The sequence below is a fragment of the Petaurus breviceps genome, unplaced genomic scaffold (assembly GCF_028583685.1).
Source record: "Petaurus breviceps papuanus isolate PSGF00001 unplaced genomic scaffold, PetGlider_PUasm1.0 191, whole genome shotgun sequence".
NCBI lineage: Eukaryota > Metazoa > Chordata > Mammalia > Diprotodontia > Petauridae > Petaurus > Petaurus breviceps.
In genome coordinates, this window is record NW_027185811.1 from 5216914 (window position 1) to 5244833 (window position 27920).

The following is a 27920-nucleotide window of genomic DNA, read 5'->3' on the forward strand; positions in this document are numbered from 1 at the left end:
TGGAATAATGCTATAAGAAATGAGGAGCAGATGGACTTCATAATAAGGTGGAGAGACTTATATAAACTGATGCTGAGTGAGGAGAGCAGAACTTGTAAGAAGATGGGAAAGATCAAAAGTGGACAGGTTATGAACTACTTTAAAAGGAAAATAGGATTTTATATATGATCCTAGAGGTAACAGGGAATCATTGGAGTTTGTTGAATGGGGCAGGGGAGGTCAAGCATGCATTTTTTAAAATGTGAGTGGAAGATGTATGGATGGAATTGAGGCAGAGAGGCCAACTACAAGGCTATTGCAATCAGTTATGAGGCTTTATGCCAAGATGGTGGCAGTATTAGGGGAGAGAAGGGGACATATATGTTATGCTATATGGTATAAGAAATTTTGTGAAGGGACAAAGAACATATTGGATATGATAAAGTGGGGAGATTGGGGAGTCAAGGTTGACACCTAGATTGTAAACCTGGGGAACTGGAGAGATAGTGGTACTTTGGATAGTAATTTTGACTTTCCCAAGTTCTGAAATTCTAAAAGGGAAAAAGAAGCTGGAATGGTAGAGAGGATGATTGACTAGATAACAAGGTCATTGTATCCCTGTAGTAAAATGTAAGTTCCTTGAAGGCAAGAACTGTTTTTCAGCTTGTTAACTCTCCCCAGTGCCTAGCACAGTACCTTGAACACAGTAGGTGCCTAGTACATGCTTGTATTATTAAACTGCATTAAATTTGGGTTTGGGAGATTGGGGGTGGGAGTGATGGGAAAGAGTAAGATCTAAGGGGTGGTTCTAGTTTGGGGACATCTGCATTGACAGCCTGAATCTCCCTGTTCTTCTTCCTCTACAGACACCACTTGCCAAAAGTAAAGAGACACTGGACTTTCATGTGAGCCTGGAACAGGTATCTACTGGGCTTAAGTACAAAGCCAATGGCAAGGACTCATGGTGGAGTGGGGGGCATCAAAGTGTTCCTTCACTATGAGTCTCTTCTCTCTCTAATCACATCCCAGGCTACTTCAGAGCAGGTGCTTAGGGCTGGAAAGCTGCTGCATAGGCATCTTCTGGCTACTTGCCCCACCCTCATACGAGATCGGAAATATCACCTTAGATTGTATCGGTAGGTGGATAGTTCCCTCTCTGATTCTCTCCTTTTCTCTGCTCTATGGGGACAGGAGAGGCAAAGTCTGAGACCTAGTCTTGCTTCCCATGGCAGAACTGGATAAGGAGTGGGAGAAGTGTGGGATATTTTCTGAAAACAAATCTTTTATTGCCCTAAAATTCTGCTCGCTGCCCCCATACCATCAAACAATTGTGCTTCCTGTTTCCCAGGCAATGCTGCTCTGGGCGAGAGCTGGTTGATGGAGTCTTGGCCTTGGGACTTGGAGTTCAATCCCGAAGTCAAGCTTTGGGTATCTGCCAAGTTCTCCTGAATGAGGGAGCCCTTTGCCATGGTGAGCATGGATGCTAGCTATATTGGGTTTTTCTAAAAGGTATTAGGAGTATTGGATGAGCACTAAGTCTGTCATATAAATAGGTGCTGGAACCAGCAGCAATGGATTTTTGCCAATAGTATGGCATTGGAGGTCAGCACATTGTTCCTCAAACTCCTACTAAATCCTCCTTTTCTTTGTTCCTCTTTCTTCTATGCTTGGTGTTTGCCCCGAAGTGAAACATGAGTGGGCCTTCCATGACCGAGATGCTCATTTCTATCGATTCCTTGGGCCAGAGCCAGACCTGGACAGCATTCAGGAGATGGAGGAACTGGTTGAGGCCGTGACCTTGCTGTCTCAGCGGGGACCTGATGCTCTGCTCACTGTGGCTCTGCGTAAGCCGTGAGTCATAAGCCATTTATTCAGGACCCTCTATCTCCCTAGAGTGTAAAACCAAGGTCCTTGTAGTTCTGAAATGCTATAATACCCATCCCTCATGTCCTCCACCTACAGTAGAAATCCCTCCCTCCATCCTATGGAAGAAAGGTATAGTGGAGATGAAAACCAAACTGGGAGTCAGGAGACCTGGACTGTAGTCCTAATTCTACCATTTAGCAGTTAAATACCTTCTCTCTCTGGGTCATGGTTTCCTGATATGGAAAACAAGGGAATTGAATGAAGTGACCCAAGGATCCCAGCTAGGTCTAACACTGGATATAAAGCCCTTTCCCCTGTATTGCTTCTCTGTGCCTATAGCCCCGGTCAGCGCACGGAGGAGGAACTAGACCTAATCTTTGAGGAGCTGCTCCATATCAAGGCTGTGGCCCATCTGTCTAACTCGGTCAGTTACTTCCCCAAACATCACTTTGGCCCCACTCCTTTCCAGGATATACCTTTTATCATTGAACTCCTTTGTTGTTGTTAATTCCTTTTTGTAAAATTGTCAAACATTTATTTCCCTTTCTCCCACTTCATTTCCACCCCCCTTTCAGAAAATTAACAAGAAAAACAAAATTTTTATAACAAATATGCGGTCCAGAAAAACCAATTCTCAAATCAGCCAAGTCCAAAAAGTGTTTCTCATTCTGCATATTTAGTCTATAACTTCTCTGTCAGGAGGTAGAATGACCTTTCTGTCATCATGGGCCCTCTGGAATCATGGCTGATCATTGCATTGCTCAGAGTTCTTAAGTCTTTTAAGGCTGTTTTTATAATGCTATTGTTATAGTATAAAGAATTTTTCTGGTTTTGCTCATTTCACTCTGCATCTGCTCATAAAAATCTTGCCAAGTTTTTCTGAAGCTATCCCTTTCAACATTTCTTATAGCACAGAAATTCCATGACATACATATACTACAATTTGTTCAGATATTCCCCAAATGACACGCATACCCTTAGTTTCCAGTTCTTTGCTACTATTAAAAGAACTGCTATAAATATTTTTGTACACGTAGAATCTTTTCCTCTTTATTTGATCTTTTGGGGGTATAAGCCTAGTAGTGGTATCACTTGGTTAAAGGGTATTCAGTTTAGTAACTTTTGCTGCATATTTTCTAGTATTAAGTTTCCCAGAAGGGGCCCTTCAAACCTGCGTCTGCTGTGCTAGGTACCTTCATCCCTCTATTGTTCCCCCTCTCCCCAGACTTCCTTGCTACTTGCCACAAGATCTGTGAATGGCCTCCTGAACCATAAATTAGTTCCTGAACCATAAATTAGTCTTCCTTTTCCTGGCTTCCTGCTGATTATCCCCTTACCTCCTACAGGTGAAGAGGGAGTTGGCTGCTGTGTTGTTGTTTGAGCCAAGCAGCAAAGCAGGCACTGTGTGTGAGTGGGGGCTAAGGCTGTGGGAGGCAGGGCAGAGTGGAACCCTAAGGGACTGGAGCTTGTGGAGACTGGGCTGTGGAGCACTAGTCTTCTGGTCCAGAAAAATGGCAGAGCAGGTGGTCAGTGGTGATGGAATTGGGGCTGGGCTCTATCTAATCTTTACTTTTCTCAGTGTTCAGCCAAGGAGATAAGGGGACCTCTTGGTACATTATCTGGAAGGGATCTGTTAATGTGGTGACCCATGGCAAGGTGTGTTTCTCTTTTGTCCTCTCTCTATTACTCTCTCACCCTCCCTTCTGCCTGTTGGGAATCCATTGCTTTTTTTAGTACCCCTTTTCTCTGTGGGCAATGCTTGGGTTAGGCCCCAAAGCTTCTAGTTCGTTTTCTGCTATATGTAAGTAGGGACTTAGATATGAATGGGAAGAGAAATATTATTACCTGATGGAACTGATTGTTAGGGCCTGGTGACAACCTTACATGAAGGAGATGACTTTGGACAGCTAGCTTTGGTGAATGACTCACCCCGAGCAGCCACCATCATTCTTCGTGAAGACAACTGTCACTTTTTGCGGGTTGACAAGCAGGACTTCAACCGTATCATCAAGGTTAGTCAAGTTCGTGAAAGCCTGGAAGCATAGGGAGGGTAGAAATAAACGGGAGGATCAGAGCTGAGCTGAGATTGGTATCAAGGTGAGATAGGAGAGCTGGAGGAAACTAGGGGTGGAAAACTAAAAGGGTCAGAGACTTGAAATTTTAGTTTAGATATGGGAAGTTTTGAGGACACTAGGGTAGAAGAAGAAGGATAGGGGATTGTGAATGGGGTAAATATTGGAGATATATGCATATATAGGAAAAATATAAGAATCAGAAGGAAAGGACTATAATGGAAGAAGGGCAGAAAAGATGATCAGACCTGGGAGAGATGGGAGTAAGGGAACTGAAAGGGCAAGTCCAGTTATTTTGGGTAAGACTGGGATATTGGGCGAGGGTGGTACAGAGAGGAGAGAGAGGAGCTGAAGATCAGTGTGGAGATGGACTGAGTCTAGAAGTAAAGGGGAAGAAGTCCAGAAGTAGGTCAAAGGAGGTCAAGGTCACTGTTGGGCCTATGCTAAATAGTCATCTGATTGGCTTGGCATCCAGGATGTGGAGGCAAATACAATGCGTTTGGAAGAACATGGAAAAGTGGTGCTGGTGCTGGAGAGGACCCCTCAGAGCACTGGCCCTGACTCTCCCCTGAGCCCAGGCAGGAACCGGTAACATGCCCACTCTTATCCTATTACCCAAATTCCTCTACTCATTCCACTCCCACCCCTTTTCAACTTCTCAGTTACTTCCCCTTCCTTAGTGGGCGCCTTCCTACCCATGGCAATGTAGTAGAGAGATTGGAGCTCTTCAGGATACAGCAGCCACCCCTTGAAGCATGTGACAGCTTGATTGGACTGGCACTTCCACCAGGGCATTTAAGGGAGCTAAATAATGGGAGGGGCTAGTGTTTCTCAGATCAAACCAGTCTAGTTGTGGTGCTAAGTGGAGCTTGTGGTGGGAGTGAATTGGGAATACAAGGTGGAAACCCTTGGGAGGGACAGGGTACTTGTGATATTGAGACCTGGGTCATTTTCCCTTTACTATCATTAGTATGGTGCTGCTCCTCAGTGTTGGTTCTTACTGCTCCATGTAACAGAATTGTAGGAGTCAATGTTGGCAAGGGTTTGGTCAAATCCAGGCTGGAGCTGCCCATTTATATCATCTCAGCTTACTTTTGAGCTCCTAGCCTTAGAAAAAGGTGCCATCAGGCATGTGTGGAGGTGCTGTGGGGCCAGGGATGTACATGGAGCTGGTTCCCTTAGGTACACGGTGATGTCAGGAACTCCAGAAAAGATCTTAGAACTGCTACTGGAGGCTGTGCGGCCGGACTCAAGTACCCATGATCCCACAGGTACAGAGCTGAGATGCGGGGACCAGGGTCTGTCCCATCACTGCCTTTCCCCTGCCAGCACCTGAGTCCTACACGCCTTTACTTGTCATTTAGTGAACACTGCCCCCTTCAGGCTGAACTCTTGATCCTGTATTCCCTTGGTTGGGGCATGTATTGTAGATGCCTGGACATTTATGATTAATTAAAATAAGAGGAGGTTCTAGGCCAGGGGTTCTTAATGTAGGGTCTGTGAACTTTAAAAAAAATTATAACTTCATAATCCTATGTGTTTTATTTATTCATTTAAAAACATTCTTCTGAGATGGGGTGCATAGGCCTTGCCAGACTGCCAAGGGGGTTCACGATACAGCAAGCACCCACCTCTAGGGCTGTGGTGCTGCTGCTCCTATAACCTGTGCTCACTCTCCTCCCTCTCTTCCCAACCCTTGCAGAGACATTCCTGGGTGACTTTCTCCTGACCCACAGTGTCTTCATGCCTAGTGCCCATCTCTGTGCTGCTCTCCTGCATCAATATCCTTTAAGCCTGATGGGAAGCATGATGTAATAGAAAGAGTGTTAGGATATCTGGGTGAGCAAAATGAGATTTAGGAGGTAGATGACCTCTAAGGTGCTTTCTAACAGTGGCTATCTAGGATTCTGAATTATTACTTGTAGTTAATATAATGTAATATAGGCAATGTTTATGCTGGTAAGGTAGTACAGATCAGGATATGGTGTGGAAGAGCAGAGAAAATATTTATCATTCAGTTAGCACATAGTAGGCAATTTCTATAGGTTGATCAAGGTCCTCAGCACAGACTTGTTTTTTTTTCTGGGTATGGCTATCATGTCACTCCTTTGCCCACAACCTGGTGGGCAGTATCCATTTTGTGCTCTGACTTTCTTTGACCACCTACCACCTTCCATGGGGAACCAGCTGGTGGCACTGAGCAGGAACGTGGCATCTACATCTGTAATAAGCGGCAGAAGATCCTAAGGCTGGTCAGCCAATGGGTGACCCTGTATGGCCCCATGCTCCACATAGACCCGGTAGCCCCCAGCTTCCTACAGGTAACAGGGAGAACATCTGTAGTAGCCTAGGGCTGGAGGAGGAAATCCAGATGGAATCATGAGCAGGGACTCCATGTTCATCTGCCTTGGTATGTTTCCCCACAGAAACTCTCAGAACTGGTAAGCAAGGATACTCAGCTCAGCAACCTGCTAAGGGAGCAGGGACCAGAGAGGCGGCGGCACCATGGGTGAGTAATCCACCCAGGGACTGAATAAAGTTTGCTTGCTAGCTTACTCATGGAATCTCCTGGGGGAAGAACTGAAGTTTGGGGAGGGAAAGTTGTTCACTCTGAACTTGAATGGGAGCTCTGTGTCTAGATTTTCTCTTTTCCTTCCCTAATTGTCCCAAGGCCATATTGCCTGTAATATGCATTCCTCCCATTCTTAATGAGAAAAATCCAGAACAATGAGCAAGCAAACTAGCTGTGTGTTGGAAGAATTTAAGAAATCAGGACTAGACCTGGTACCTACCCCCTTCCCAGCCCTTCAGTCTCACCATTCTTCTCATTTTTTCTGCAGATTGGAAAATGGCGGTGGAAATATGTCACCACAATTAAAGGTACTAAATGTGTGCCAGTTTCCCTCTCCCTCTGTACCCTGTCCCTTGCTCTATAGAGTTCCTCCTGCTTTATAGAATTATGCTGCTCTTTCTTAACCCTACCCATAAAAGGCTCTGCTTGACTTAGGATCAAGAGTCTTGACGACGAATCCCCTCTCATTATTTACTAACTCACAGACTTCAAACATTAGGACTCTCACATTCTTACATACTCATACATACAAAGATTCTTATAGACACAGACTTGTGTATTCAATTGATAAATATTTACTAAGTGCCTCCTTTGAGGACGCTAGACACTATGTGGATATGAAAAAGTACAAGCTATTACTGCTTTCAAGAGTTTATAATCTGAAGACAAAGTATATGTAATGAAAAGTTAGTTACTAATACAAGAATTGTTTAGTTCTTTGCCTTTGTATCCCCAGAGTGCCTGGCCCACAGTAGGTGTTTGTTGATGTATCAGTTGACTGTATATCACGCATACCGAGTCAATGCTGCCAATGTTAAGTGTTATTATGCAGGTTCACAGAAGGGAGAGACTAGTTGTGACTTAGTGGAGAAGGTAGGAGTTGAGCTGGGCCTTGTATAAGACTGTAGAGATGATTAAGGCATGTTTTAGAAACTGGCAAAGTAGTCCAGCCTGACTGGAGTACAGGATCTGTATCGAAAAGGAGAGTACAATAGCCTAGAAAGGATGATTTGGAGGACTGATTATAAGAGATTGAGGTGCCCTCCTAGAGGCATCTTGGCAGCTTGTTCTCATGGAAATGTGCTCTCTCTCTTTCTCTCTCTCTCTCTCTCTCTCTCTCTCTCTCTCTCTCTCTCTCTCTCTCTCTCTCTCTCTCTCTCTCATACACACACACACACACACACCCCAGTGTAACATGATATGATAAAAATAGTGTTTTGGGAATATCCTTTTGGCATTGATATGTAGGAAGAGATTATGAATTTTAGGAGAATAGAAGGAGACTGTCAGAGTGGAATGGAAGGGACAGACACAAGAGATATTTTGAAGAAGAGTCAGCAGGACTTGATGGCTTGTTATGAAGGTCAAAAGAGGAATGGGCTTCTTTAAGGATTTGAGAGCCTAGAGGTGGTATTTGAAGCCATCAGAACACATGAGATCTCAAAGAAAAAGAAGAGAAAATTGATGCTAAAAGTGCCCACATTTAGGGAACAGGAAGAAGAGAATCAGCAAAGGAGACGATAAAGGACCCATAGAAGTAAGAGGACCAGATCAATGCACTGTTGAACAGGAGGAAGGAAAAAAAACATCAAAGAAGGGGCAGTTAATTTTGTCAAATGCTACAAAGGTTAAGCAGAATAAGGATTGAGAAAAAGCCATTGGTGGCCATTGTCTTGATTCATTGGTGATCTATGGAAGAACATTTCACAGAGTGGTAGAAACAGAAGCTAAATCCCATGGGTTAAGGAGGAGTAGGCTGAGGGGCAGAATAGTGATCCTACTGTTTTAGCAGTGAAAGTAAGAGAATGAAGATGAGAGCAGATAAGCAAATACAATTTTAATATACGGGAGAGATGTGCTTTTTTGAGGACAGAACATGAAAAAGTCATGTAGATTCACAAACACACAAATCTTCCTTGTTTGCTTGACTGTTTGGCCACTTCTCCTCACTGAGACCCCATCTCTTCCATAAGGCATATGTGTATTGTGGGGATAGGGGGGGTGGAGATATGGACAGGAGCTGTGAAAACATCATACTCCTGGGCCTATGACATGCCCAGGAGGTGGGGTTTCCTCTCAGTGCTCTCTCAAACTATTATGATCCTCCTCTTAGGCTTTTTCCGTCTTACCTCCAGCCAGGCTATTTCTCTCTCATTTAGGATCGAGCAATTCCCATCTGGCTCCCTGGCTGTGATGAACCCCTCCTCAACAGTAGATATGCTATCCAAGCTCTGGACAAAGGTTTGTGGTGTTATTTGTATTACTGCTAACTGCTGACTCCTCTCTCCTCCTGGGATCTCCCTATTACCCTCAGTTCCTATATCTATCCTTCTTATGTTATTTCCCTCTGACTTTCAAATTGAAGAGTCTCTTTTCCCTGTATGATTTGCCATTCTTTTTTTTTAATTTACATGCTTTTTATATATAACGAATAGAAAAAGAGAATTGTATATGAAACTGTGAATCTCAATTATGTACAACTTGGGTTTTAAAAAAATTATAAGAAGTTTAATATAATAGTTCCAACAACTTTCCTGATGGTCTGTGTTGTATCTCTTTCTGATATTCCTTCTGCTATCTTCTGTGTGTTTTGTAATATTTCATTAACACTCTTTTCTTTCTTTCCTTCCTTAACTGCCCCCATCAAAAAAGTTAAAAAATAGATGCTGGGGTGGCTAGGTGGCGCAGTGAATAGAGCACTGGCCCTGGAGTCAGGAGGACCGGAGTTCAAATCCAGCCTCAGACACTTAACACAAAAACTAGCCGTTTGACCTTGGGCAAGTCACTTAACCCCAATTGCCCTACCTTCCCCCTGCCAAAAAGCCAAAAAGAAAAAAAATAGATTCTTTCCCTTGTGGCAAATGAGCATAGTCAAACAAAAGGTTTACACATTGACCTTTTCAGAAAATATAGGTCTCATTCTTCATCTCTAGTCTATCAGCTTTCTACCTTAATCTCTCCCCAAGGGGTGGGAAATGGGATTGGTCATTGTCCTGATCAGAGTTCTTAAGTCTTTCAAAGTTGTTTTCCTTTATGACATTATATTTATTATTGTCAATCATTTTCCCAATTCTACTTATTTACTCTCCATTAGTTAATATTACTTTTCCAGATTTCTTCAAATCTCTTTCCTCATTTCTTACAGCTCAATAATGTACATTACACTTCTGTACCATCATTTGTTATTTGTTTCCAATTCTTCACTACAATTAGTGCTGTTATAGAATTTAAAAGTCTGCCTGCTCTTTCATATCTTCTCCAACAATTGCCATTTCTTTTTTGTTATTTTTGCCAATCTGAATGGGTCTAAAATGGAAGCTCAGAGTTGTGGGGTTTTTTTTTGTATTTCATTTGATTATTTTATATTCACATTTTATTTATTGTTGTAGTATTTTTATATGGTTGATGATAACTTACCTTTCTTCTTCTGAGACTTGCCTTTTCAAATTCTTTGACCATTTGTCTATTTAGGAATGATAATTGTTCTAATTATCATTATTTTATTTCAGTCAATAAGTTGGTCATCAGGCCTCTTTTGAGAAAAGTTTGTTGTACAGATTTTTTCCTCACTTAATTGTTCCCTTGTAATTTTAATTCTATTGATTTTATTTTTGCAAAAACCTTTCAATTTTGTCTATCAATTGCTCACTTTACATTCTGTAATTCTCTTTACTCTTTGGTCAAGAACTTTTATCCTACCAATAATTGCAAAGGTTATCTCTTTTCTGGATCTTTAATTTGTTTATGATATAATCTTTTTATGTCTAAATCATGTTGCCATTTGGAGCTTATTTGTGGTAGATGGTATGAAACCTAATTTCTTACATATTGTTTTCCAGTTGTCTAAGCAGTTTTTGTTGTATATTAAGTCCAGAAGTTGGGATCCTTGGATTTATCAAGCACTATGCTACTATGGCCATTTACTTCTGAATCTTCTGTACCTAATCTATTCTCAAGCTATCTTTTGTATTTTTAGTTAGTACCAAATAGTTTTGATAATTACTGCTTTGTAATATGTTTTGAGACCTGATACTTCTAAGCCTTCTCATTTTTTTTTCATTATTATTCTTGAGATTCTTGGCCTTTTGTTCCTAAAGATAAAATCATATTATGTTTTTCTAATCATATTTAATATTTAATAATATTTCTAATCATTATTAATCTATAAAGTAATAACCCGGCATAGTATTGAATAAGCAAATTAATTTATGTAGTATTGATGTTTTAAAATCATGTTACATATGTGAATAATTAATAACGCTCCAATTATTTGTCTGTTCCTATAAAGCATTTTGTAATTGTATTCATAAAATTCCCATGTTGTCCTTGATGGGTGGACTTCCAAATATTTTTTAGACTTTATTGTTATATTAAATGGAATTTTTCTATCTCTTCTTGCTGGACTGTTATGATAATTTACAAAAAGGCTGACAATTTTATGGGTTCATTTTATATTCTGCTACTTTTTCATAAAGTTATCATTTCAATTAATTTTTTTGTTGTCCACTAGGATTCTCTTAAGTAAACCATAATGCCATTTGCAAAAAAGTGATCATTTTGTTTCTTCTTTTCCTGTGCTCATTGCTTCAATTTTCTTTTCTTATCTTCTTGTTATAGCTAGGATTTTTAGTATTATATCAAATAACATTGTTAACAGTGGTAATCCTTACTTTGCTTCTGATCTTAGTGGAAAGGCTTCTAACATTTCTCCAATTATGATAATACTAGCTCTTGGTTTTAGATAGATAAAATTTACCAAATTTTGTAATGGGACCCATATATTTTTGTGCTTTCAAACTTTTTAACATAAGAGAGTATTATTGTGTTTTGTCAAAATTTTCTGCATATAGTAATATAATCATGTGATTATTACATTTATAATTTTCTAGTACTGCTGTGACTGTATATTCTTTATATAAATTCAAACTGATCTTAGAGTATATTCTTTGTTTTAATATGTTGTTGTAGCCTTGGTTGCTAAAATTATATTCAAAATTTTTGCATCAGTAGTTTTCTTCCTCTGTTTTGATATCTGGACCATATTTGGCTTATACGTGAAGTTTGTTAAGATCCCTTTCTCTATTTTTGTAAACAATTGATAGAATATTGGAATTGATTACTCTTTTGCTCTAATTGCTTTATAGAATTCACTTGTAAATGCATCTAGTTCTGAAATTTTTTTCCTCTAGTAGCTTAATTTTCTTTTACAAGATAGAGTTACCTAAATTTTCTGTTTCTTATTCTGTTAAGTTGGATATTTTTGTTTTTGTAACTATTCATCCATTTCATTTAAATAACAGGTTTTGTTAGAATATAATTAGGTGAAAAATTTCTAATGACTTCCCATATCCATTCTTTCATATGGTTGTTCATAGTTTTCCATTCTTTTGAAAATTGTTGGTTCATATTCTTTTACCACTTATCTACTGGTGAAAGACTTTTAGTTATATACATCTATCATGTGTGTATGTGTATATACACATATATAGACACATGTTAGTTGTGTATGTGTGTGTTACATAGTGGATACCCAACCCTCATCAAGGATATTTTTCCCAATTCAGCTCCTTTTCTTCTTATTCTAGGTGTATTAATTTTGTCTGCATGGAAGCTTTTTCAGTTTCATGTATTCAAACTTATCTACTTTATCTTCTGCAATTACTTCTGCCTCTTCTTTGTCTAAGAATATATCTCCTAAAAAAATAGAATATATTTCCTTCCCTTAGCTATGAAAGGTATTTGATTTTATTCTATTTCCTGTTATCTCATAGAGTCATTGAACTGTGATTGTTCAATTCTATTTTTCAGGGAATCTTTTACTTGGGTATGGTTTTCTGTGTTCTGTTTTAAGTTATTTCTTCTTCTTCCACGACCTTTATTTGTAATTTAATTCATTTTTTATCTTTTGCTTTATTTCTTCTAGCTATTCTTGTAGCCAAGACTTTAAAAAAAAATTCTGTGACTGTTTATTATATTGTTGAAGACTATATATATATATATATATATGTGTGTGTGTGTGTGTGTGTTGTGTATACATACATATACATTCTGATACATATGTGTGTATACATATATATGCATAAAATTCATCAGGGATTATCTCCTGGGTTTTTTCTTAGTCCATGGTATTTTTTTCAATGTGTTTAGCATTTTCTTTTGTTTACTTTTTTTTTTTTTTCTGGTGTGGCTCTTTTTTCTGTGCTTACAGGCTTCAGGTCCATTTTCTTTGGGTTCACTGGATTCTCTAATATAAACTCTCCCCCAGTTTGTACTAGATTCTGACTGTCTTTTTCTTGAATTTTTGATTATGTGGAGGAGCTTACTTCTGTTCCTTTAGTTTTTTTTTTTTGCAGGAGGTTGCTTTTGTTTGTTTCTTTGTTTGTGGGTTTTTTTTTTGAGGGTGTAGAAAATAGTCTATGTAGCTACACTTACATTGCCACTGTAGCTAACTGCTGGCAGGGACCCTAGGTGGAGGAAGATTTAGATCCAAAAGAGCTTTCCATTCTCCCTTCAGAGAAGGAATACACTTTTCCTCTTAACCATAGTTATCAGGCAAAGGGGTAAGTCGTTTTTTTCTTACTGTTTCCCACCCAAGAAAAGGGGGTGTTAACCTGCCTGATTCCTGCCTCCTCTTCTCCAGTCCCCTATGACATCTACCGGCCAGACCACTCAGTCCAGACCCTGCATCTGCCAGTGACAGCCTCTGTGAGAGAAGTGATGGCAACATTGGCCCAGGAGGATGGCTGGATACACGGCCAGGTGCTGGTGAAGGTCACCTCTTCAGGGGGTAAGTTGTACATCCTCCCCAGCCAAGGATTTCCCGGACTGATCTACTCTCAGACTTTTCTGAAATCAGGAATAAAGTGAGTGTGGCTAAGTGTCCCAAGAGTCTTGAGAGCATAGGAAACTGCTCATCAATGAGTCAACTAACAGGGTTGGATATAGTTGCTGAAGCTTCAGCGTGATCAGGGCAGCAGGGACTTTCCTGAAATATTGATGAGTAAAGAGGAGACAAGATGGAGTGAAAGGATTCAGGATCAGCAATCCCAGTGTTTCCCCTTCAAAGTCGAAAGCTGAAAGCAAAGCTCTCTGGCGGCATCTTCAAGATATTGCAGTGATGTCTGCTGTCTGAGAGATTATTATATCCTTTTGATTTATTTCACCTCTCCCAGCCCTTTGAAGCAGAGGCAAGGGGTGTGGGGAGCAAGGCACAGTTAGGGCAACAGTCCCCACTTAGATCAACAGCCAATGTTCCCTCCTCCCTTTATTTGGGAGGAAAGATTCCCTCACTTCTCATGGAGGAGGATTATTCCTTCCTGGCCAATAACTAAATTGAGATGTATATCTCCCTTTTCCTAAACCCTTTCTCCTCTTGTCACTGTCCACCATCTCAGCCATAGCTTCTCCCACAGACACCACTGGTCTACAACCAGATGCCCGTGGTGTGGCAACATCCCTGGGACTCAACGAGCGGCTCTTCATTGTTAACCCACAGGAGGTGCACAAGCTGGTAAGGAGCTTGGCAGAAAGCCAGAGTAGAGAATAGAGACTTAACTCTAGATAGGGTGCCCTAGTGAGAAGCCATATAAACCTCCCTGAGAAATTCTGGGAAATATCCCTTAGTTGTCCTTCTCATTCTCACAGCTATTTCTAACACGCATAGGCAATCTTTACCACTCCCAGCAATGCTCTTCTCCCGGTCCCCTTTTTGTTTCCATTTCTCCATTCTCCCTCCCTTCCGCGCGTGCGTGCGTGCGTGCGTGTGCGCACACACACACACACACACACACACACACACACACACCCCTTTACAGTTCCCCCTAGAGTCCCATTTGCCCTCTCTTTGAACTTTGCTGGCATCTCCATTAGTTCTTTCCCACCTGCAGACTCCACACCCAGATCAGCTTGGGCCCAGTGTAGGTTCAGCTGAGATGTTGGACCTAGTGAGTGCCAAGGACCTGGCCAGCCAGCTGACTGACCATGACTGGAACCTCTTCAACAGCATCCACCAGGTGTGGAGGAGGCCTCAGCTAGATGGGATGGACATGGGAGAGGGGAACACCTAGGAATAGAAGGATCAGGATTGGAATAAGGTGGCAGAGAAGGAGGGCTTGGCAAGGCTGATGATGTGGGGGAGGGCTGGGGTCCAGTTTAACACACCTTAACTCTACCTTCCCCCAACCCCCGAGGTGGAGTTGATCCACTATGTGCTGGGACCACAGCAACTCCGAAATGTCACCACGGCCAACCTGGAGCGCTTCATGCGGCGTTTCAATGAATTGCAGTACTGGGTGGCTACCGAGTTGTGTTTATGCCCTGTACCTGGTCTCCGGGCTCAGCTGCTCCGAAAGTTTATCAAGCTGGCTTCTCAGTGAGTGGAAAGACTGTGGGCAGGGGAGGGCAGTCTGGAGACCCAGGATCTGAGGCAGTCCTTTCCAGCTCCATCTTCCTCAGGATCATTGCTGCCTCTGATGTCTTTGTCTCTTTCACCAGCCTTTTCTTCCTGTGCTTCTTACACCTCATTGGAAAGCTATGCCTCTTTGCCAGTCAAGTTTAGTTCCAGTCTCTTCCTGTGTTTCACATACTATGCTAATTAATCTGTGACTATGACTCTGGTTGCTGTTTCTTAGCCTCAAAGAGCAGAAGAACCTCAACTCTTTCTTCGCTGTCATGTTTGGCCTCAGCAATTCTGCCATCAGCCGTCTTGCCCTCACCTGGGAGGTAGGTGCTTCCTTTGGGTCAAGGTAGAGGGTAATAGGCCCAGTACCCTGTCCTAAAAATATGCCATTTCCTGGGAAGGACATCATTTCTGTCCCAAGAAGACTCATCAGGAGGCGGCTAGGTGGCACAGTGAATAGAACACTGGCCCTGGAGTCAGGAGGACCTGAGTTCAAATCTGGCCTCAGATATTTAACACTTACTAGCCGTGTGACCTTGGGCAAGTCACTTAACCCCTGTTGCCCTGCCTTCCCCTCTCCAAAAAAAAGAAAACTCATCAGATAATTTATTGGAAAATCCCCAGTTCTGTCTTTTTTTCTCTGATTCTCTTAGCGGCTGCCCCACAAAGTTCGGAAACTATATTCTGCTCTCGAACAGCTTCTGGTGAGTCCAGTGCCTCTAGTGGCCAACTCTGTCTTCCTTCAAGCCCCTCACTCCTTGAATTAAAGTTAGGGCTATCTTACATATCCCCTGTCCCCCTGTAGCCCTCCAAATTGGCCAAACCTGGCATAGGACCTGCTTTTCTTACAAACTATGGAAGAAACGTTTCTGTTTTCAGCATCATTCTGTACATTCAGAATTATGGGGCACTGGGCATGGACAGCCATAAGTTTTGGGGTGGCAACAGGATATGTTGGTCTTATGGTATGTATTGTACAATTTTGCATCATGTCATACTGTGTGATATATGACATACATTATTATTTTTGTGATCTGTGATATATCTTCAGGGGAGTGTCTTGGAGTAAACATCTCTATGGTCTGAAGGACAAAGAGAGGGCCTAAGGGGAAAATGACCTCAGCTTATTGACTAAAAATTCAAGAACCAAGTCTGGGCATCAAATACTGGACTCATCAACAGCAAAGTCAGACAGTGGGTATGGGGAACCTGTGGGTCAGATGAGATCTGAGCAGGAAGAGGGTTTTGTAACCCCAGTCATTTCCTAGAGATTCCTAAGGACTATGGAGTTTAAAGCAATTCAACAAACATCTGTTGAGAGCTATGCCCCCATGTAGGCACTGAAGGTAATAAAATAAAAACAGAAGAGTCTCTGCCTTCAAGGAATTTTTATTCTTAAGGAAGTGTGTGAGACATGTAATATTTTATATTTAATAAATATAAAATATACATAAAGTAATTCCAGTTCCAGAATTGGCTACTGAAGTAGAAAATTAAGGAAACCTAAAGGGAAAATGACCATTCCACTTTGGATTTTGTAAAAGAGGTAGAGAGGAAAGCTGGGTATAGTCCAACATATACCTTAGCTTTGGGGAGAGCAGATATCAAAGGGCTTAGGGAAAGTATAGGTCAGATCCAGTGGATTAAAATTCTAGAGGGGAAGTTAAGTCAAGAGGAATGGGGTGCTCACAAAAGTAAAATTCCAAAAACTCATAGAGAATAATTATGATTTTAAAAAAGAGTCAGTTATTTAAAGAGTTTGATGTGGAAGCACATGGAGCTCATCAGCTAACTTAGATTTTAAGAAATAAAAACTAGGGGCAGCTAGCACCGGCCCTAGAGTCAGGAGAACCTGAGTTCAAATCCAGCCTTAGACACTTAACAATTACTAGCCATGTGACCTTGGGCAAGTCACTTAACCCCAATTGCCCTGCCTTCCCCCCTCAAAAAAAAAAGCAAAAAATAAAATAAAATAAATAAAAGCTATATAAGGAGCAAGGGCAAGTTATAGAATCAGAAATGTGAAGGTGGTTGATACTGCTTAGTAGTGGTCCCATGCAGAGGAACTGTAACAACCTCCAGTCCTAGGAATTGTCAAGAAGAAACCATCCTCAGGGATTTGTGAGCTCTCGGGTTTTCTCCTCTATCCTTCTCTGCCCCTAAACAATAAGCTCTATCTCTAAGAGGGGCTGTCTGGTTCCATAATTTAAGTGAAGGTGTCTGCTGGTTTTCAATATCTTCCTACAAAGTAAGTTATACCATGTGGGGGTATGCTGTGCTCCACATAACATGATGCTAAAATCTAACAGTGATGAGATAAGGTGTATATAGGGTCTTTATACTTTTTGTGAATCTCTATGTCAGGACCCATCCTGGAATCATCGTGTTTACCGATTGGCACTCACCAAGCTGTCCCCACCTATCATCCCCTTTATGCCCCTCCTCCTCAAAGGTAAATGGCATTGGGATCTAGCTTTCCTTCAGCTGGGGGGGGAGGGTAAGAATGGTAATGGAAGATGGTGGTAGGAGGTTGGTTTGGGGAATCCCTGTTCTTTTTCCTTTAACCTCTCCTGGGATGAACACAGGGGAACAAAATTTGTGGGGCTTTTGAGTACTGATCTATAGCTCCCTGCAGACATGACCTTCATCCATGAGGGGAACCATACACTGGTAGACAGTCTCATCAACTTTGAGAAGATGGTAAGTGTGGGGAAGTAGAGATCTGGACTTGGAGTTTTGGGTTGAGGTAGAAGAGAAACTCAGAAACCAGACATTAAAAATGAGAAAGGGAGACGGTTAGATGGCTCAGTGAATAGTGCACCAGCCCTGGAGTCAGGAGGACTTGAGTTCAAATATGACCCCAGACACAAAAAAACTAGACGTGTGACCTTGGGCAAGTCACTTAACCCCAATTGCCCTACCTTCCTCCCCGCCAAAAAAGCAAAAAAAAAAAAAATGAGAAAGGGTACGAACCAAAATTTTTTGTTGTTAAAATACATTTTAATTAATTAATTAACTTTTGTCTTTGCCTCACAGACATTTCACCCACACCCAACCCTGCTCAATTGAATCTAACCTCATGACAAAAACATTTAAGCAAAAACATCCATTTAAGTGGCCACTTTTGATAATGTATATATTATTCTGTCCTGGTAGTCCCCTGCCTCTCACCTGTGAGAGAGGAGGTATGTTTAATTATCTAATCTCTGGGACCTTCAATGGTTTTTTATTTACTGACCTCCTTTAGTGACCTTATTGTAAGTCTTTCTGTGTTATTGTTTTTAGTTCTCCTTATTTTTCTCTGTATCAGTTCATAAAAATCTTCCCATGTCTCTCTGTATCCCTCATAAAATTCCCCACTGCACTTATTACTGTTCTTTTAAAATGTTTTATTTGTACCCTTCTCTTTTTTTCCATCAATCAATCAATTAACAAGCATTTATTAAGTGCCTGGCACTATGCTAGTCATGAAGATACAAAGACAAAAGTGAATCATCCTTGCCTTCAAGGATCTTATATTTTAAGTGGGAAACAAATGCAAATATATATGTTGCAAATATAAGGTAACTTTGGAGGGAAAGGTGCTAGCAGCTGGGGGGAACAGGAAAAGGCCTCATGAAGAAGACACTTACACTGAGTCAAAAGAAAACCAGGGGTTACAGAGGTGAGGAAGGGGAGCCTCTATGAAGGCAAATGGTCCTGATTTTCTCAGCCTAGTTTGTGGAGCAGTCCTCAACTGAGATTGTGAGAGGAGAGGGTACTATTGTAATCTTGAGGAGAGAAGAGAAGGTTTGGAGAAGTAGAAAGGTAGCCTTATGGTACTGAGAGCCCATGGGAAGGGACAAGAATATAGCCAGAGTAGGGGTGATGACCTGGGAAAGCACTAAAGAGAGCTTTAAAGTATGTCCACAGTTAATGGGCATGGAGGTCACTGGAGGTTGCAGTGTGGATAGATTGGAAGAGGGATTGGAGGTCATGGTGTGGGTGAATAATAAGTTAAGAGTAAGGTATAAGAAGATATCTAATTACAGGAGATTATGATTGGATAAAGGAATTTTAGATTTCTTGATCATGGAAGTAGAGCACCTGTGGATGATGACAGACTGTATACACAGTTACCACGTGTGTAGTTTAGGGTGAGTAAAAGAGTAAGACAAGAATTTAGTTGAGGAACTAAGTGGCTAGGTGTATTTGATGGAATATCTCATATGTGTTATGATCTCCTTGCATAAAGGCAGGAGTTGGAGTTGGGAGGGAGACAATGATCCAATATCTGTTCAATGATAGTCCATTGACAATGATCCAATGATACCAAACTCATCGAGACAAAAGGGAGAATGTCCTAGGGACTGTTAGAAACCACTAGGATATGAATTGGGTGATAAATTTGGATAGAGTGAACCTCAAAGAAGGAAGTGTGATGGTGTGTTTGAGGCAGAAGAGTCTGGAATTAGCAGAGGGAAACAAGGGATATTTTAAACCTTCCTTTGGGATCAGTGTTTCTCTGGTTTAAACAAAGGGATAATCAGCCCTTGCAAAGATGCAATGTCATGAGGACTGGTCGGTGGAGAAACAGCCAGGTTTCTTTGAGTGTTAGAAGATGAAAGGAACATGAGAGGAAGAGGACTAAAATGAAAGGAAGAAGTTTGTTAATTTTGGAGCAAGAGTTCCAAAGTGCACAGAATAAAGGGTATGCAGATCTGGAATGTGACACTGAGGTAGTCAAGTCTAAGAGAAGGCAATAGGGGTTTGGGGAAGGAGTCAATTGCCAAAGATTCTCCCTTCCCCAAATAGACCCCTCCTTTATAACAAGTATAGTCAAACAAAGCAAATCAACATATCAGCCGTATCTAAAAATATATGCTTCATTCTATACCCAATTTACTATCTCTTTGCCAAGAAGGTGGGAGGCATATTAAATCATTATCTACTTTCTGAAATCTTGATTGGTCAGTATACTGATTAGAGTTTTGAAGTCATTAAATGATATTTCCTTTATGCTGTTGTAAATATTGTATATGTTATCCTGATTGTTCTCATTTCACTCTGCATTATTTCATGCAAGTCTTCCCAAGTTTCTTTGAATTCTTCATACTTTTCATTTCTTACAAGGCAATAATATATAATTGTATTCCCATACCATTATTTTTTCAGCCATTTCCCCCTTAGTTTCCAATTATTTTCAAACTTTTAATAATATAAATACTTAAAACATTTGTCATATATTTTATCAATAAAATAAAATGATTATTTATTATTATATGATCAAATCATTCTGTGATTTCACTGATGTAGGTATCTCCCCTCTATCAATAGAGATCACATCCTTTCATAATTTAGGAAACATTTTGATGCATCACGGAGGGTAGTTTCATTCATTACTGATAACCTGACTTCTAGCAATGAGTCTTTCTGCTCTTAGTTCTGTTGGCAGAGCCTCAGGAGATGGTCTGTTGCTGGGCTTCTACTTGAAGCCTTTTTTGCTCGGTAGTACCCTCCAGCCTGTGAGTTCTGAAGGCATAACAACCTGAAAAAACCTAGGCCATCTTTGTTCCACCATGAGGCACTGGAGTATGGGGGGAGGAAGAATAATTTAACTATTCATTTATGTTAGGTGTGTAGACATATAGGTGTGTGTGTGTTTGTGTGTGTGTGTGTGTGTGTGTGTGTGTGTGTGTGAATACTGAAAGGCAGCATGTCAGAGTGAATAGAGATCTGGCTTCATTTAAGAAGATCTGGGTTCAAGTCCCACCTCAGAAACATGCTGATTCTGTGACCTATCACTTAACTACTCAGTGCCCCTTGTAGCTGTTTTAGAGGATAATTTTCTGAAGCAAATGCCAATCTGCACTGGTAAAGGAAGTTCTGTACATCAATGAAGTCACAGATCAGTTTTTTTAAAAGTATGTATGCACTAATTTTTAAATACCTGATTCAGTCTTATTTCTTCTCTCACCTGCCACATTTTCCTAAGCTGGGAGAGAATGCGCTCTAGTCTCTTCTGTCTTTCTGATCACAAGTGACCTGATATAGGGCAATATTCTGTCCAGGACACCCAGAATAGCTAACAGCCATTTAAATATTCCAGCTTCTTGTCTGGGGGGTGGTGTTGAAGGTAGTTGGGTTACTTAAGGTTCTTACTCCTGTTTTTATTGTTCCCAGCGTATGATGGCCAGAACCGTACGAATATTGCATCACTGTCGAAGCCATAGCTCTGGTAAGAAAAATCTAAGACAGCTCCACCTTTCTTTCCCTTTTTCCTTTCCTTTTCTCTCCAGATGTTAAATGTTACAGAGGAGAGACTTACTTTGACTCAGCTTAGGGATCCATATAACTCAAAAGTAACAGAACTCTTGGTACATGTACAGCTCCCATAGGTTACCACCAGGGATCTTTGCTTTCAACCTAAAAACTCAAAGAACCAAAAAAAGCTTTGTCATCTACAGTCATGGGTTCATATAGGTCTAAAGATGGAAAGAGATCTCAGACACCAGCCCTCCCAGAGTTCTTAACCTGGGGTCTTTGAATTTGCTTTTTTTAAAAATATTTTTATAGCAATATTTCAGTATAATTTCGTTTCCTTTGTAATAATATGTATTTTATTTATGTGTTTAAAAACATTATTTTGGGGAGCGGCTAGGTGGCACAGTGAATAGAGCACTGGCCCTGGAGTCAGGAGGACCTGAGTTCAAATCTGGCCTCCGACACTTAACACAAAAACTAGCCATGTGACCTTGGGCAAGTCACTTAACCCCAATTGCCTTCCCAAAAAAAGGCAAAAACAAAACCAAAAAAACATTATTTTGAAAAGGGCTCCATAGGCTTCACTAGACTTCCATAGGTACCCACGACACAAGAAAGGTTAAGAACCCCTGCTCTAGTTCAAGCTTATTTTACATATGAGGAAACTGAGGCCCAGGGAGGTTATACATCTTGCCCAAGGTCACATAAGTAGTGTCAGAGGTCTTCTGATTCCCAATTATCCAATCCTTCTCAATCCTCTTCCTATGTTGGGGTTAGGTGTTCTGTCCCCTATTTCAGCACTTTCCTTTGTCTGCCAACCCTTTCTCATCAGAGGCTCAACCTCTGACATAATCTTTTTGACTCTGTTCTTATCCCTATCCAGTGCCTCTCTCACCACTCCGGAGCCGAGTCTCCCACATACATGAGGATAGCCAGGCCGTGAGGATTTCTACTTGTAAGATGACATGATGGATATATCCAGATTCAGGGCAGGGAAATGATTGGAAAGGATGACAGTAGGCAGGATTCTAGAGGCTTGGGGAAAAGGAAAGGGAAATATAGGTCCTGAGGGTTTAGATTGGGGGAGGAGTTTGGGTGAAGCTGAGACAGAAGCTATGAGGAGGGCCTGATTTATAAAGACAAAAGTGGTAGGGGAATCTAGAGGGGCTGAAAGATATGAATAAATCACATTGGCCTCTTGACCTGAAATTTTCCAACAGGTTCAGAGCAATCCTTGAGTGCCCGGAATCTGGCCAGTGCCCGAGCATATATCCAGCAGCTGAAGGTCATTGACAACCAACAAGAACTTTCTCGGCTCTCCAGAGAACTAGAGCCTTGATGAGGTGATGTGTCTTCCCTAAACCCGGAGAAGCATAGCTGAGGAGAAAGTTGGAAGGAATCCTTGGACCAATAGATCCAAGAGCTGGATGGATTCTTTACTGAAAGTGTGGACTTGAAGAGCCAGAGCAGTTGGCATGGATCCAGCTGACCACCCAGTGATGACTGGCAACCAAGGAGAAAACTGAGTCAAGACTTAAAGCTCTGGAGTGAAGGATGGTGGGAAGGCCTGAAAGAGTAGTGGGAAGGGAACTTGGGCAGCCAACCCATGTTCAAAGGAGAGCTCTATTCACCAGGTTTTTCTGAGTCCTTGGCTGTTGATCTTGTCAACTAACCAAGATTGAGAAGTTTGTCACAGGAAGGTTTCCTGTAACTTGCTTCAGTAGCGGGAGTGAGAAGGGGAAGAAGAGGGAGAAAAGGAAAGAATGGGAGAGGGGACAGCTGGAGCTAGGAAGCTTTCTTGGAGGAACAGAGGTTCTACCTCCTGTATCCACTGACTTTCATACAGTTGCTGTATAGAAGAGAGGGAATCCCTGGGACTTCAGGTGCCCAGTGAATGAACAAACACTTGTTTCTCTGCCATGTCTAAGGCACTGAGCTGTGAATGCTGCAAAGAAGTCAGACAGTTTCTGACTTCAAAAAGCTTATGGTACCATTGGAAAGACAAGACATTTATGAGCTGTAAGACTGGTCTTCATGTGTAGAATTCCTGTTTTTGAGAAGATTCCTGCTTATACAGATAGGGAAAGGACAGGGGTGTGTGATGCTTACAGATACATACAACTTACAGTATGAGAATAATTCTCTGTATATCACAGATGAGTAATGCTTGGTTGAATGAGCCTCACAGCCTTGGTATCCTTAAGGCTGAGTCAGAACAGATGGATCAATTATGGATCTCTAGAGGGCTTTGGGCCTTTGTTCTACTTCATAAGAACAACTCCTTTGGCTTTCTAAGCTATTGCATGGACTGGTTAGGATAATGACTACCCCAGTGCACAAAATTCAGCCCAACCTCTTCCTCTCTCCCCTATAGGTCTTTAAATCCCTATTCTCTTTCTTGGACTGTTTTGATTAATAGGTGTGCCTGGCATAGTTCATCAGCTATAGATTTGCCCTTCTCAGGGTGCCCAATGCCTGTGAGCTGGGTCAGGTGCTACTCAGCAGCTTTTAGGGGTGTGATCTAGGGCTGTAGCTTGTGACCAGAGTAAGCAGAAACATTAGGGAGTGGCTCTCATATATTTCCTCAGTGACACTGGACCAGAGAAGCTGAGGCAAAAAAAGGGGGAAACTGTTTGGTGAACTCTGAAACTTAGCCAAGGAGAGGGTAGTAAAGGCCTAAAAGAGGAAGTCGAGATAATAAATCAAGGTTCATCAATGATCAGACTCTTTCCAATAAGCCCCAATTGCTAACACAGAGCTGGCACTGAAGAGATTTCTTTATCCTCCTCCCTCTTCCCCCATGACCATTTGCCACTGCAAAGTACCATTTGCTGCTTCCCAGAGAACCATTGTGCTTGGGTAGGATCATGCCCTTGGTTGCTGAATTGGAGTATTAGAAAAAGTCAGAATACAGGGTGGGGTCCTGGAGAGTGCTTGAACACTGGGCTAAAGGGCATTTTCTGCACTGAGAGGGGGGCAGCAGTACCAAGGCTTAATAGCCCTGAAGACAAGGACCTCTAAAGATGAGAAATGATTGGTAAGGAATGCCAGTGCTTGAAAGAGACAGCTTTGCTTCTTTTACCCTGTGTACTATCTTTTGAGTGAATGCTCACAGAGCCTTTGACCTTTATCCCTATGTCCTCCAGACATATTCTATAAAACCTTGCCTTGTTTTAATAGCACATAAAGCAAAAATGGGCCCACGTGTGGAAAGAGGGAGATGTCTACCTTGGGTGTATGTGTGTGTATTGAAAAGGGGTGATCGAGTGAGGAGGGTGTAACATAGGGCACATATGACCATATGTATGTGTCTTGAGGAAAGTTAAGGGATTGTCAATCTGCATCCCTTTCCCTTTCCTCCCTCTACTCCTCAAAATGGTGCAGCGGAAAGTGTGCTGGACTGGGAGTCAGAAGACTTCAGTTCTATTCCCAGTTTTGTCACTTATTCCCTGTGTGACCTTGGACTAGTCACAACCTCCCTGAGTCTCAGTTTCCTCATCTGTAAAATGAGGAGTTTGACTAGATGACTTCTAAGATACCTTCTGTCTGCAAGTCTATGACGATATGCTCCTGTGCCTCAGCCATGAAACCCTTATGAGTGGCCTGTTAGGTATGAGGCAGTCAGGACTAATTGCTGGGTATGATAAGGAGTCGTTGCCTCCCCAGCAGGCTGAGCAGGATCTGGTAGGAGAAGGCTAGTAAGGGTGGGGAACTAGAGCTTCCCAGGTAATAGCAGTGTACTTCCCTTCAGCTTAACCTTTCCTGTACCATCTCTTCAATCCATCATGGAGCCCTTGTTTCCATATTTTTCTGGTTCTCTATAATGGAAGGTATGGGGTGGGGAAGAGACAGGGAGCAATAGTTATGCTCATTCTTAGTTCTTTGATCTTTGTAAGTCCTCAACCTTTGTCTGCCTTCTAATTCTGGGTCCTTCCTGAGGGAGATGTTATTTTTATAATATATGTATAGTAATAAATTTATATTTATGTAGTACATTTTACTTTCCAAAGTACTTTCATATCCATTACCTCATTTTATCTTTACAAGTTAAGTAGGGAGGGTATTATTATACCCATTTTCCAGTTAAGGAAACTGAGGTTCAGTGAGACACATTTGCCCAAGGACACAAAGACAGTTAATAGTAGGTTATATGGATGAAATACATGGCTACTCACTGGTAATAGCCATGTCTCTAACATGCACCATCACCATCCCTTTTTTCTCCCTAGACCTCTTTACACATCCTTGTTCTGATTTCACTATAGTCCAGCAATGGGTTAATATCTCTCCCTATAATTTCTGTAAAGTTCAGGAAAGTATTCCTGAAACTAGATCTCCTCTAGTTGCTTCCTTGTTCTTTTGCCAGAGCCTTAGGCCAGAATCAAGTAAGCACCTATCCCTGGCTTCTCTGGCTGCCCCTGGTCTGAGGGGTGAGACAACCTGAAGTTTGGGGGAACTTATGCCTGGACTGACCTGACCTGAGTGAGACACCCAGAGGAGATACCTGCTGGACCCAAGGAACAGGACAACTGCTATTAGGGTAAAGCAAAATGGTCCTGAAAGCCCCCAGGCTTGACTCAGCCCAGTTCTGAAAGTATCTTCTTTCCCAATCTTAAGAGGCTTCTTAGAGAAGGTATCTTTATAGAAAAGAGACAAGGAGAGCCTTTGGTGAGAGAGAAATATATATGTCAGAAAGGCATAATCACAATTCTTAGAAGTAAAGACTAAATATTCTGTAGTTTGCTGAAGAAATGAGGGATGGCAAGAAATAATATTGTTAGTGTCTTGGCTCTAATGTAAGAATCTGAACAGTTCTGCAACGTGGGAGATAGGATTCCTGGTTACTTATCCTAGTATTACCTGATCAAGCTGTAGGTCTTGGGGATGGTTTTTTGGAAGGGGGAGATATTAGCCCAAATGGCATCATGGATTATGTGGACTGAGTTGGAGGTCCCAGACAAAGATCTCACACTCCATGCATCAAGAATGATTGTGCATTGGGGTGGCTAGGTGGCTCAGTGAATAGAGCACTGGCCTTGGACTCAGGAGGACCTGAACTCAAATCCGGCCTCAGACACTTAACACCTACTAGCCATGTGACCTTGGGCAAGTCACTTAACCCCAATTGCCCTGCCTTCCCACCTCCCAAAAGGAAGAAAAAAAAAAGAGTGATTGTGTATCACCTATATGCTGAAGCCACGTGAGCTTAATGAACTCACATAAAAATCTGTCTTGTAAATGTTAGCCTCTCTGCCATTTCATCAAGTAGCCTGTGTCCTCAGCTGTCCTGTTTGTCAGATAGTTCCAAAATTTTTTTCTCAATGCTCTGGGGCAGTAGGAGCATTAGAAAAAGGGATGAAGTGAGGGAGCATACTTAACTGGTCTTTAAATATCTCTTTGAATAGAAGCATGTGACACAAAAAAAATAGAATATCACACCTGAGATGGGTTTTAGAAATAATTGAGTCTAACCTCATTTTATAGATAAGGAATTTAAGGTCCAGGGTCATTAGTTCAAGATCACTGAGAACCTTAGGGACAGAGTCAGGACTAGAACCTAGGTTTCCTGATTCCCAGACCAATGTTCTGTCCATACCATGATAATGCTTCTCAAGGTAAACTCAAGACCAGTCCTAGTACTAGGTAGAATAGATAGCTGCCTACATGTAATGATCTGAGGCATAAGAAACCCCTTACAGTATCCTCCTTGTAAGCCTTCCACAGTATCTGAAATTCCCACTCTCAGTCCTTTGGGATTAGGCATAAACTACAGAAGACCCTATTAAAATGCAAACATGCTAGCTAGCTAGATTAAACTACATTAACACTTGGCATGAATTAATTTATCATATTAGTTAACTCCCACTTTAGAAAGTTGGAGATGAGGGTCCCAAGAGAAGAATATAGGAAAGATAAGTTTTAATGAGTGGCAGGAAAAGATTCAGAACATGGGGTACTACCTTAGGAAAGAAAACCTGTATTGTGTACTTAAGTGCCCTTCAGTGGAGGGAAGAAAGCCAACTTATTCAACTCTGACAGCTGGAGACCTCCAGGACCCCTAAACAGGAATCTCTGGTGACAGGAGGTCACACTAAGAGGTAGTGTTAGTGTTATGCGTTAGAAAGAGCACTGGGCTTGACTTCAGAAAACCTAGGTTCAAATCCCAGTTACCATTTATATTAGCTTCATGATCTTGAACAAGTAACTTAATTGCTCGTTTGTAAAATGGGGGTCAGAATACTCTCACAACCTGATTTACAGTGTTTTTAGGAGGAAAACACTTTGTAAAACTTAAAGCTTTAAATACATATGATCCATTAGTTGTTATTAGCATCATCTTCTAATTACTATTATTATAACCCTTAGCTCCAAAGGTCCCTTACATAGAGATAATGGATACTGTTACTGGATCTTTAGGAAGGAATAAAAGCTTAGAATTTTATTGTCATCTGGGGAAAATTAGCTGTTGAGTCTGAGAGAAACTGTGTGAGGCACAAAGACGAAGGATTTACTAAGAACTTTCTTTCCTGGAAAAATACATAAATAAACTTATCTTTGAGAAAGACTAAAGAGATCTTTTGAGAGAAGTTAGCTTAATGCTTACCCTGTGGAGAAGATATGCTGAGGAGAAAATCTGGAAAGTCAGATTCTTGAAAGAATTTGATTGCCATTCTGAGAGAGAACAGTGGTGGGGATTTGTTTCCAAAATTGTTGAGGACCCAGAAATTGCAGTGATTCTGACTCTTATTTAATTATATAGTTAGTAATCTCAATTTTAACTTACCCCTCC

General features: G+C 41.4%; 1 protein-coding gene and 1 long non-coding RNA gene across 7 annotated transcripts in view; one reads left to right on the plus strand and one right to left on the minus strand.

Moving 5' to 3' along the window:
* The window catches only part of RAPGEF3 (Rap guanine nucleotide exchange factor 3), a 31928-nt gene extending 6805 nt beyond the window's left edge, over positions 1–25123 (plus strand). The window contains exons 3-28 of one of the 4 annotated variants that reach the window (XM_069092683.1): positions 846–899; positions 1009–1115; positions 1328–1449; positions 1665–1830; positions 2185–2269; positions 3192–3252; positions 3425–3501; positions 3711–3857; positions 4393–4505; positions 5100–5188; positions 5620–5698; positions 6088–6238; positions 6344–6426; positions 6758–6797; positions 8649–8730; positions 13130–13276; positions 13884–13999; positions 14376–14501; positions 14679–14860; positions 15120–15210; positions 15541–15591; positions 17252–17339; positions 17523–17587; positions 21050–21104; positions 22014–22085; positions 22351–25123. In XM_069092683.1, coding sequence (XP_068948784.1) covers positions 846–899; positions 1009–1115; positions 1328–1449; positions 1665–1830; positions 2185–2269; positions 3192–3252; positions 3425–3501; positions 3711–3857; positions 4393–4505; positions 5100–5188; positions 5620–5698; positions 6088–6238; positions 6344–6426; positions 6758–6797; positions 8649–8730; positions 13130–13276; positions 13884–13999; positions 14376–14501; positions 14679–14860; positions 15120–15210; positions 15541–15591; positions 17252–17339; positions 17523–17587; positions 21050–21104; positions 22014–22085; positions 22351–22469 — 2568 coding nt within the window. In that variant the 3' untranslated portion in view covers positions 22470–25123. Of the gene's footprint in view, positions 1–845; positions 900–1008; positions 1116–1327; positions 1450–1664; positions 1831–2184; positions 2270–3191; positions 3253–3424; positions 3502–3710; positions 3858–4392; positions 4506–5099; positions 5189–5619; positions 5699–6087; positions 6239–6343; positions 6427–6757; positions 6798–8648; positions 8731–13129; positions 13277–13883; positions 14000–14375; positions 14502–14678; positions 14861–15119; positions 15211–15540; positions 15592–17251; positions 17340–17522; positions 17588–21049; positions 21105–22013; positions 22086–22350 lie in introns of those variants that run through there. The other 3 variants (XM_069092685.1, XM_069092684.1, XM_069092686.1) reach the window with 3 other exon arrangements.
* The window catches only part of LOC138164714 (uncharacterized), a 52818-nt gene that overhangs the window by 22593 nt on the left and 2305 nt on the right, over positions 1–27920 (minus strand). For all 3 annotated transcript variants that reach the window (XR_011169163.1, XR_011169162.1, XR_011169161.1), the window contains exon 2: positions 3691–3878. This is a non-coding gene — a long non-coding RNA (uncharacterized lncRNA). The remainder of the gene's footprint in view (positions 1–3690; positions 3879–27920) is intronic.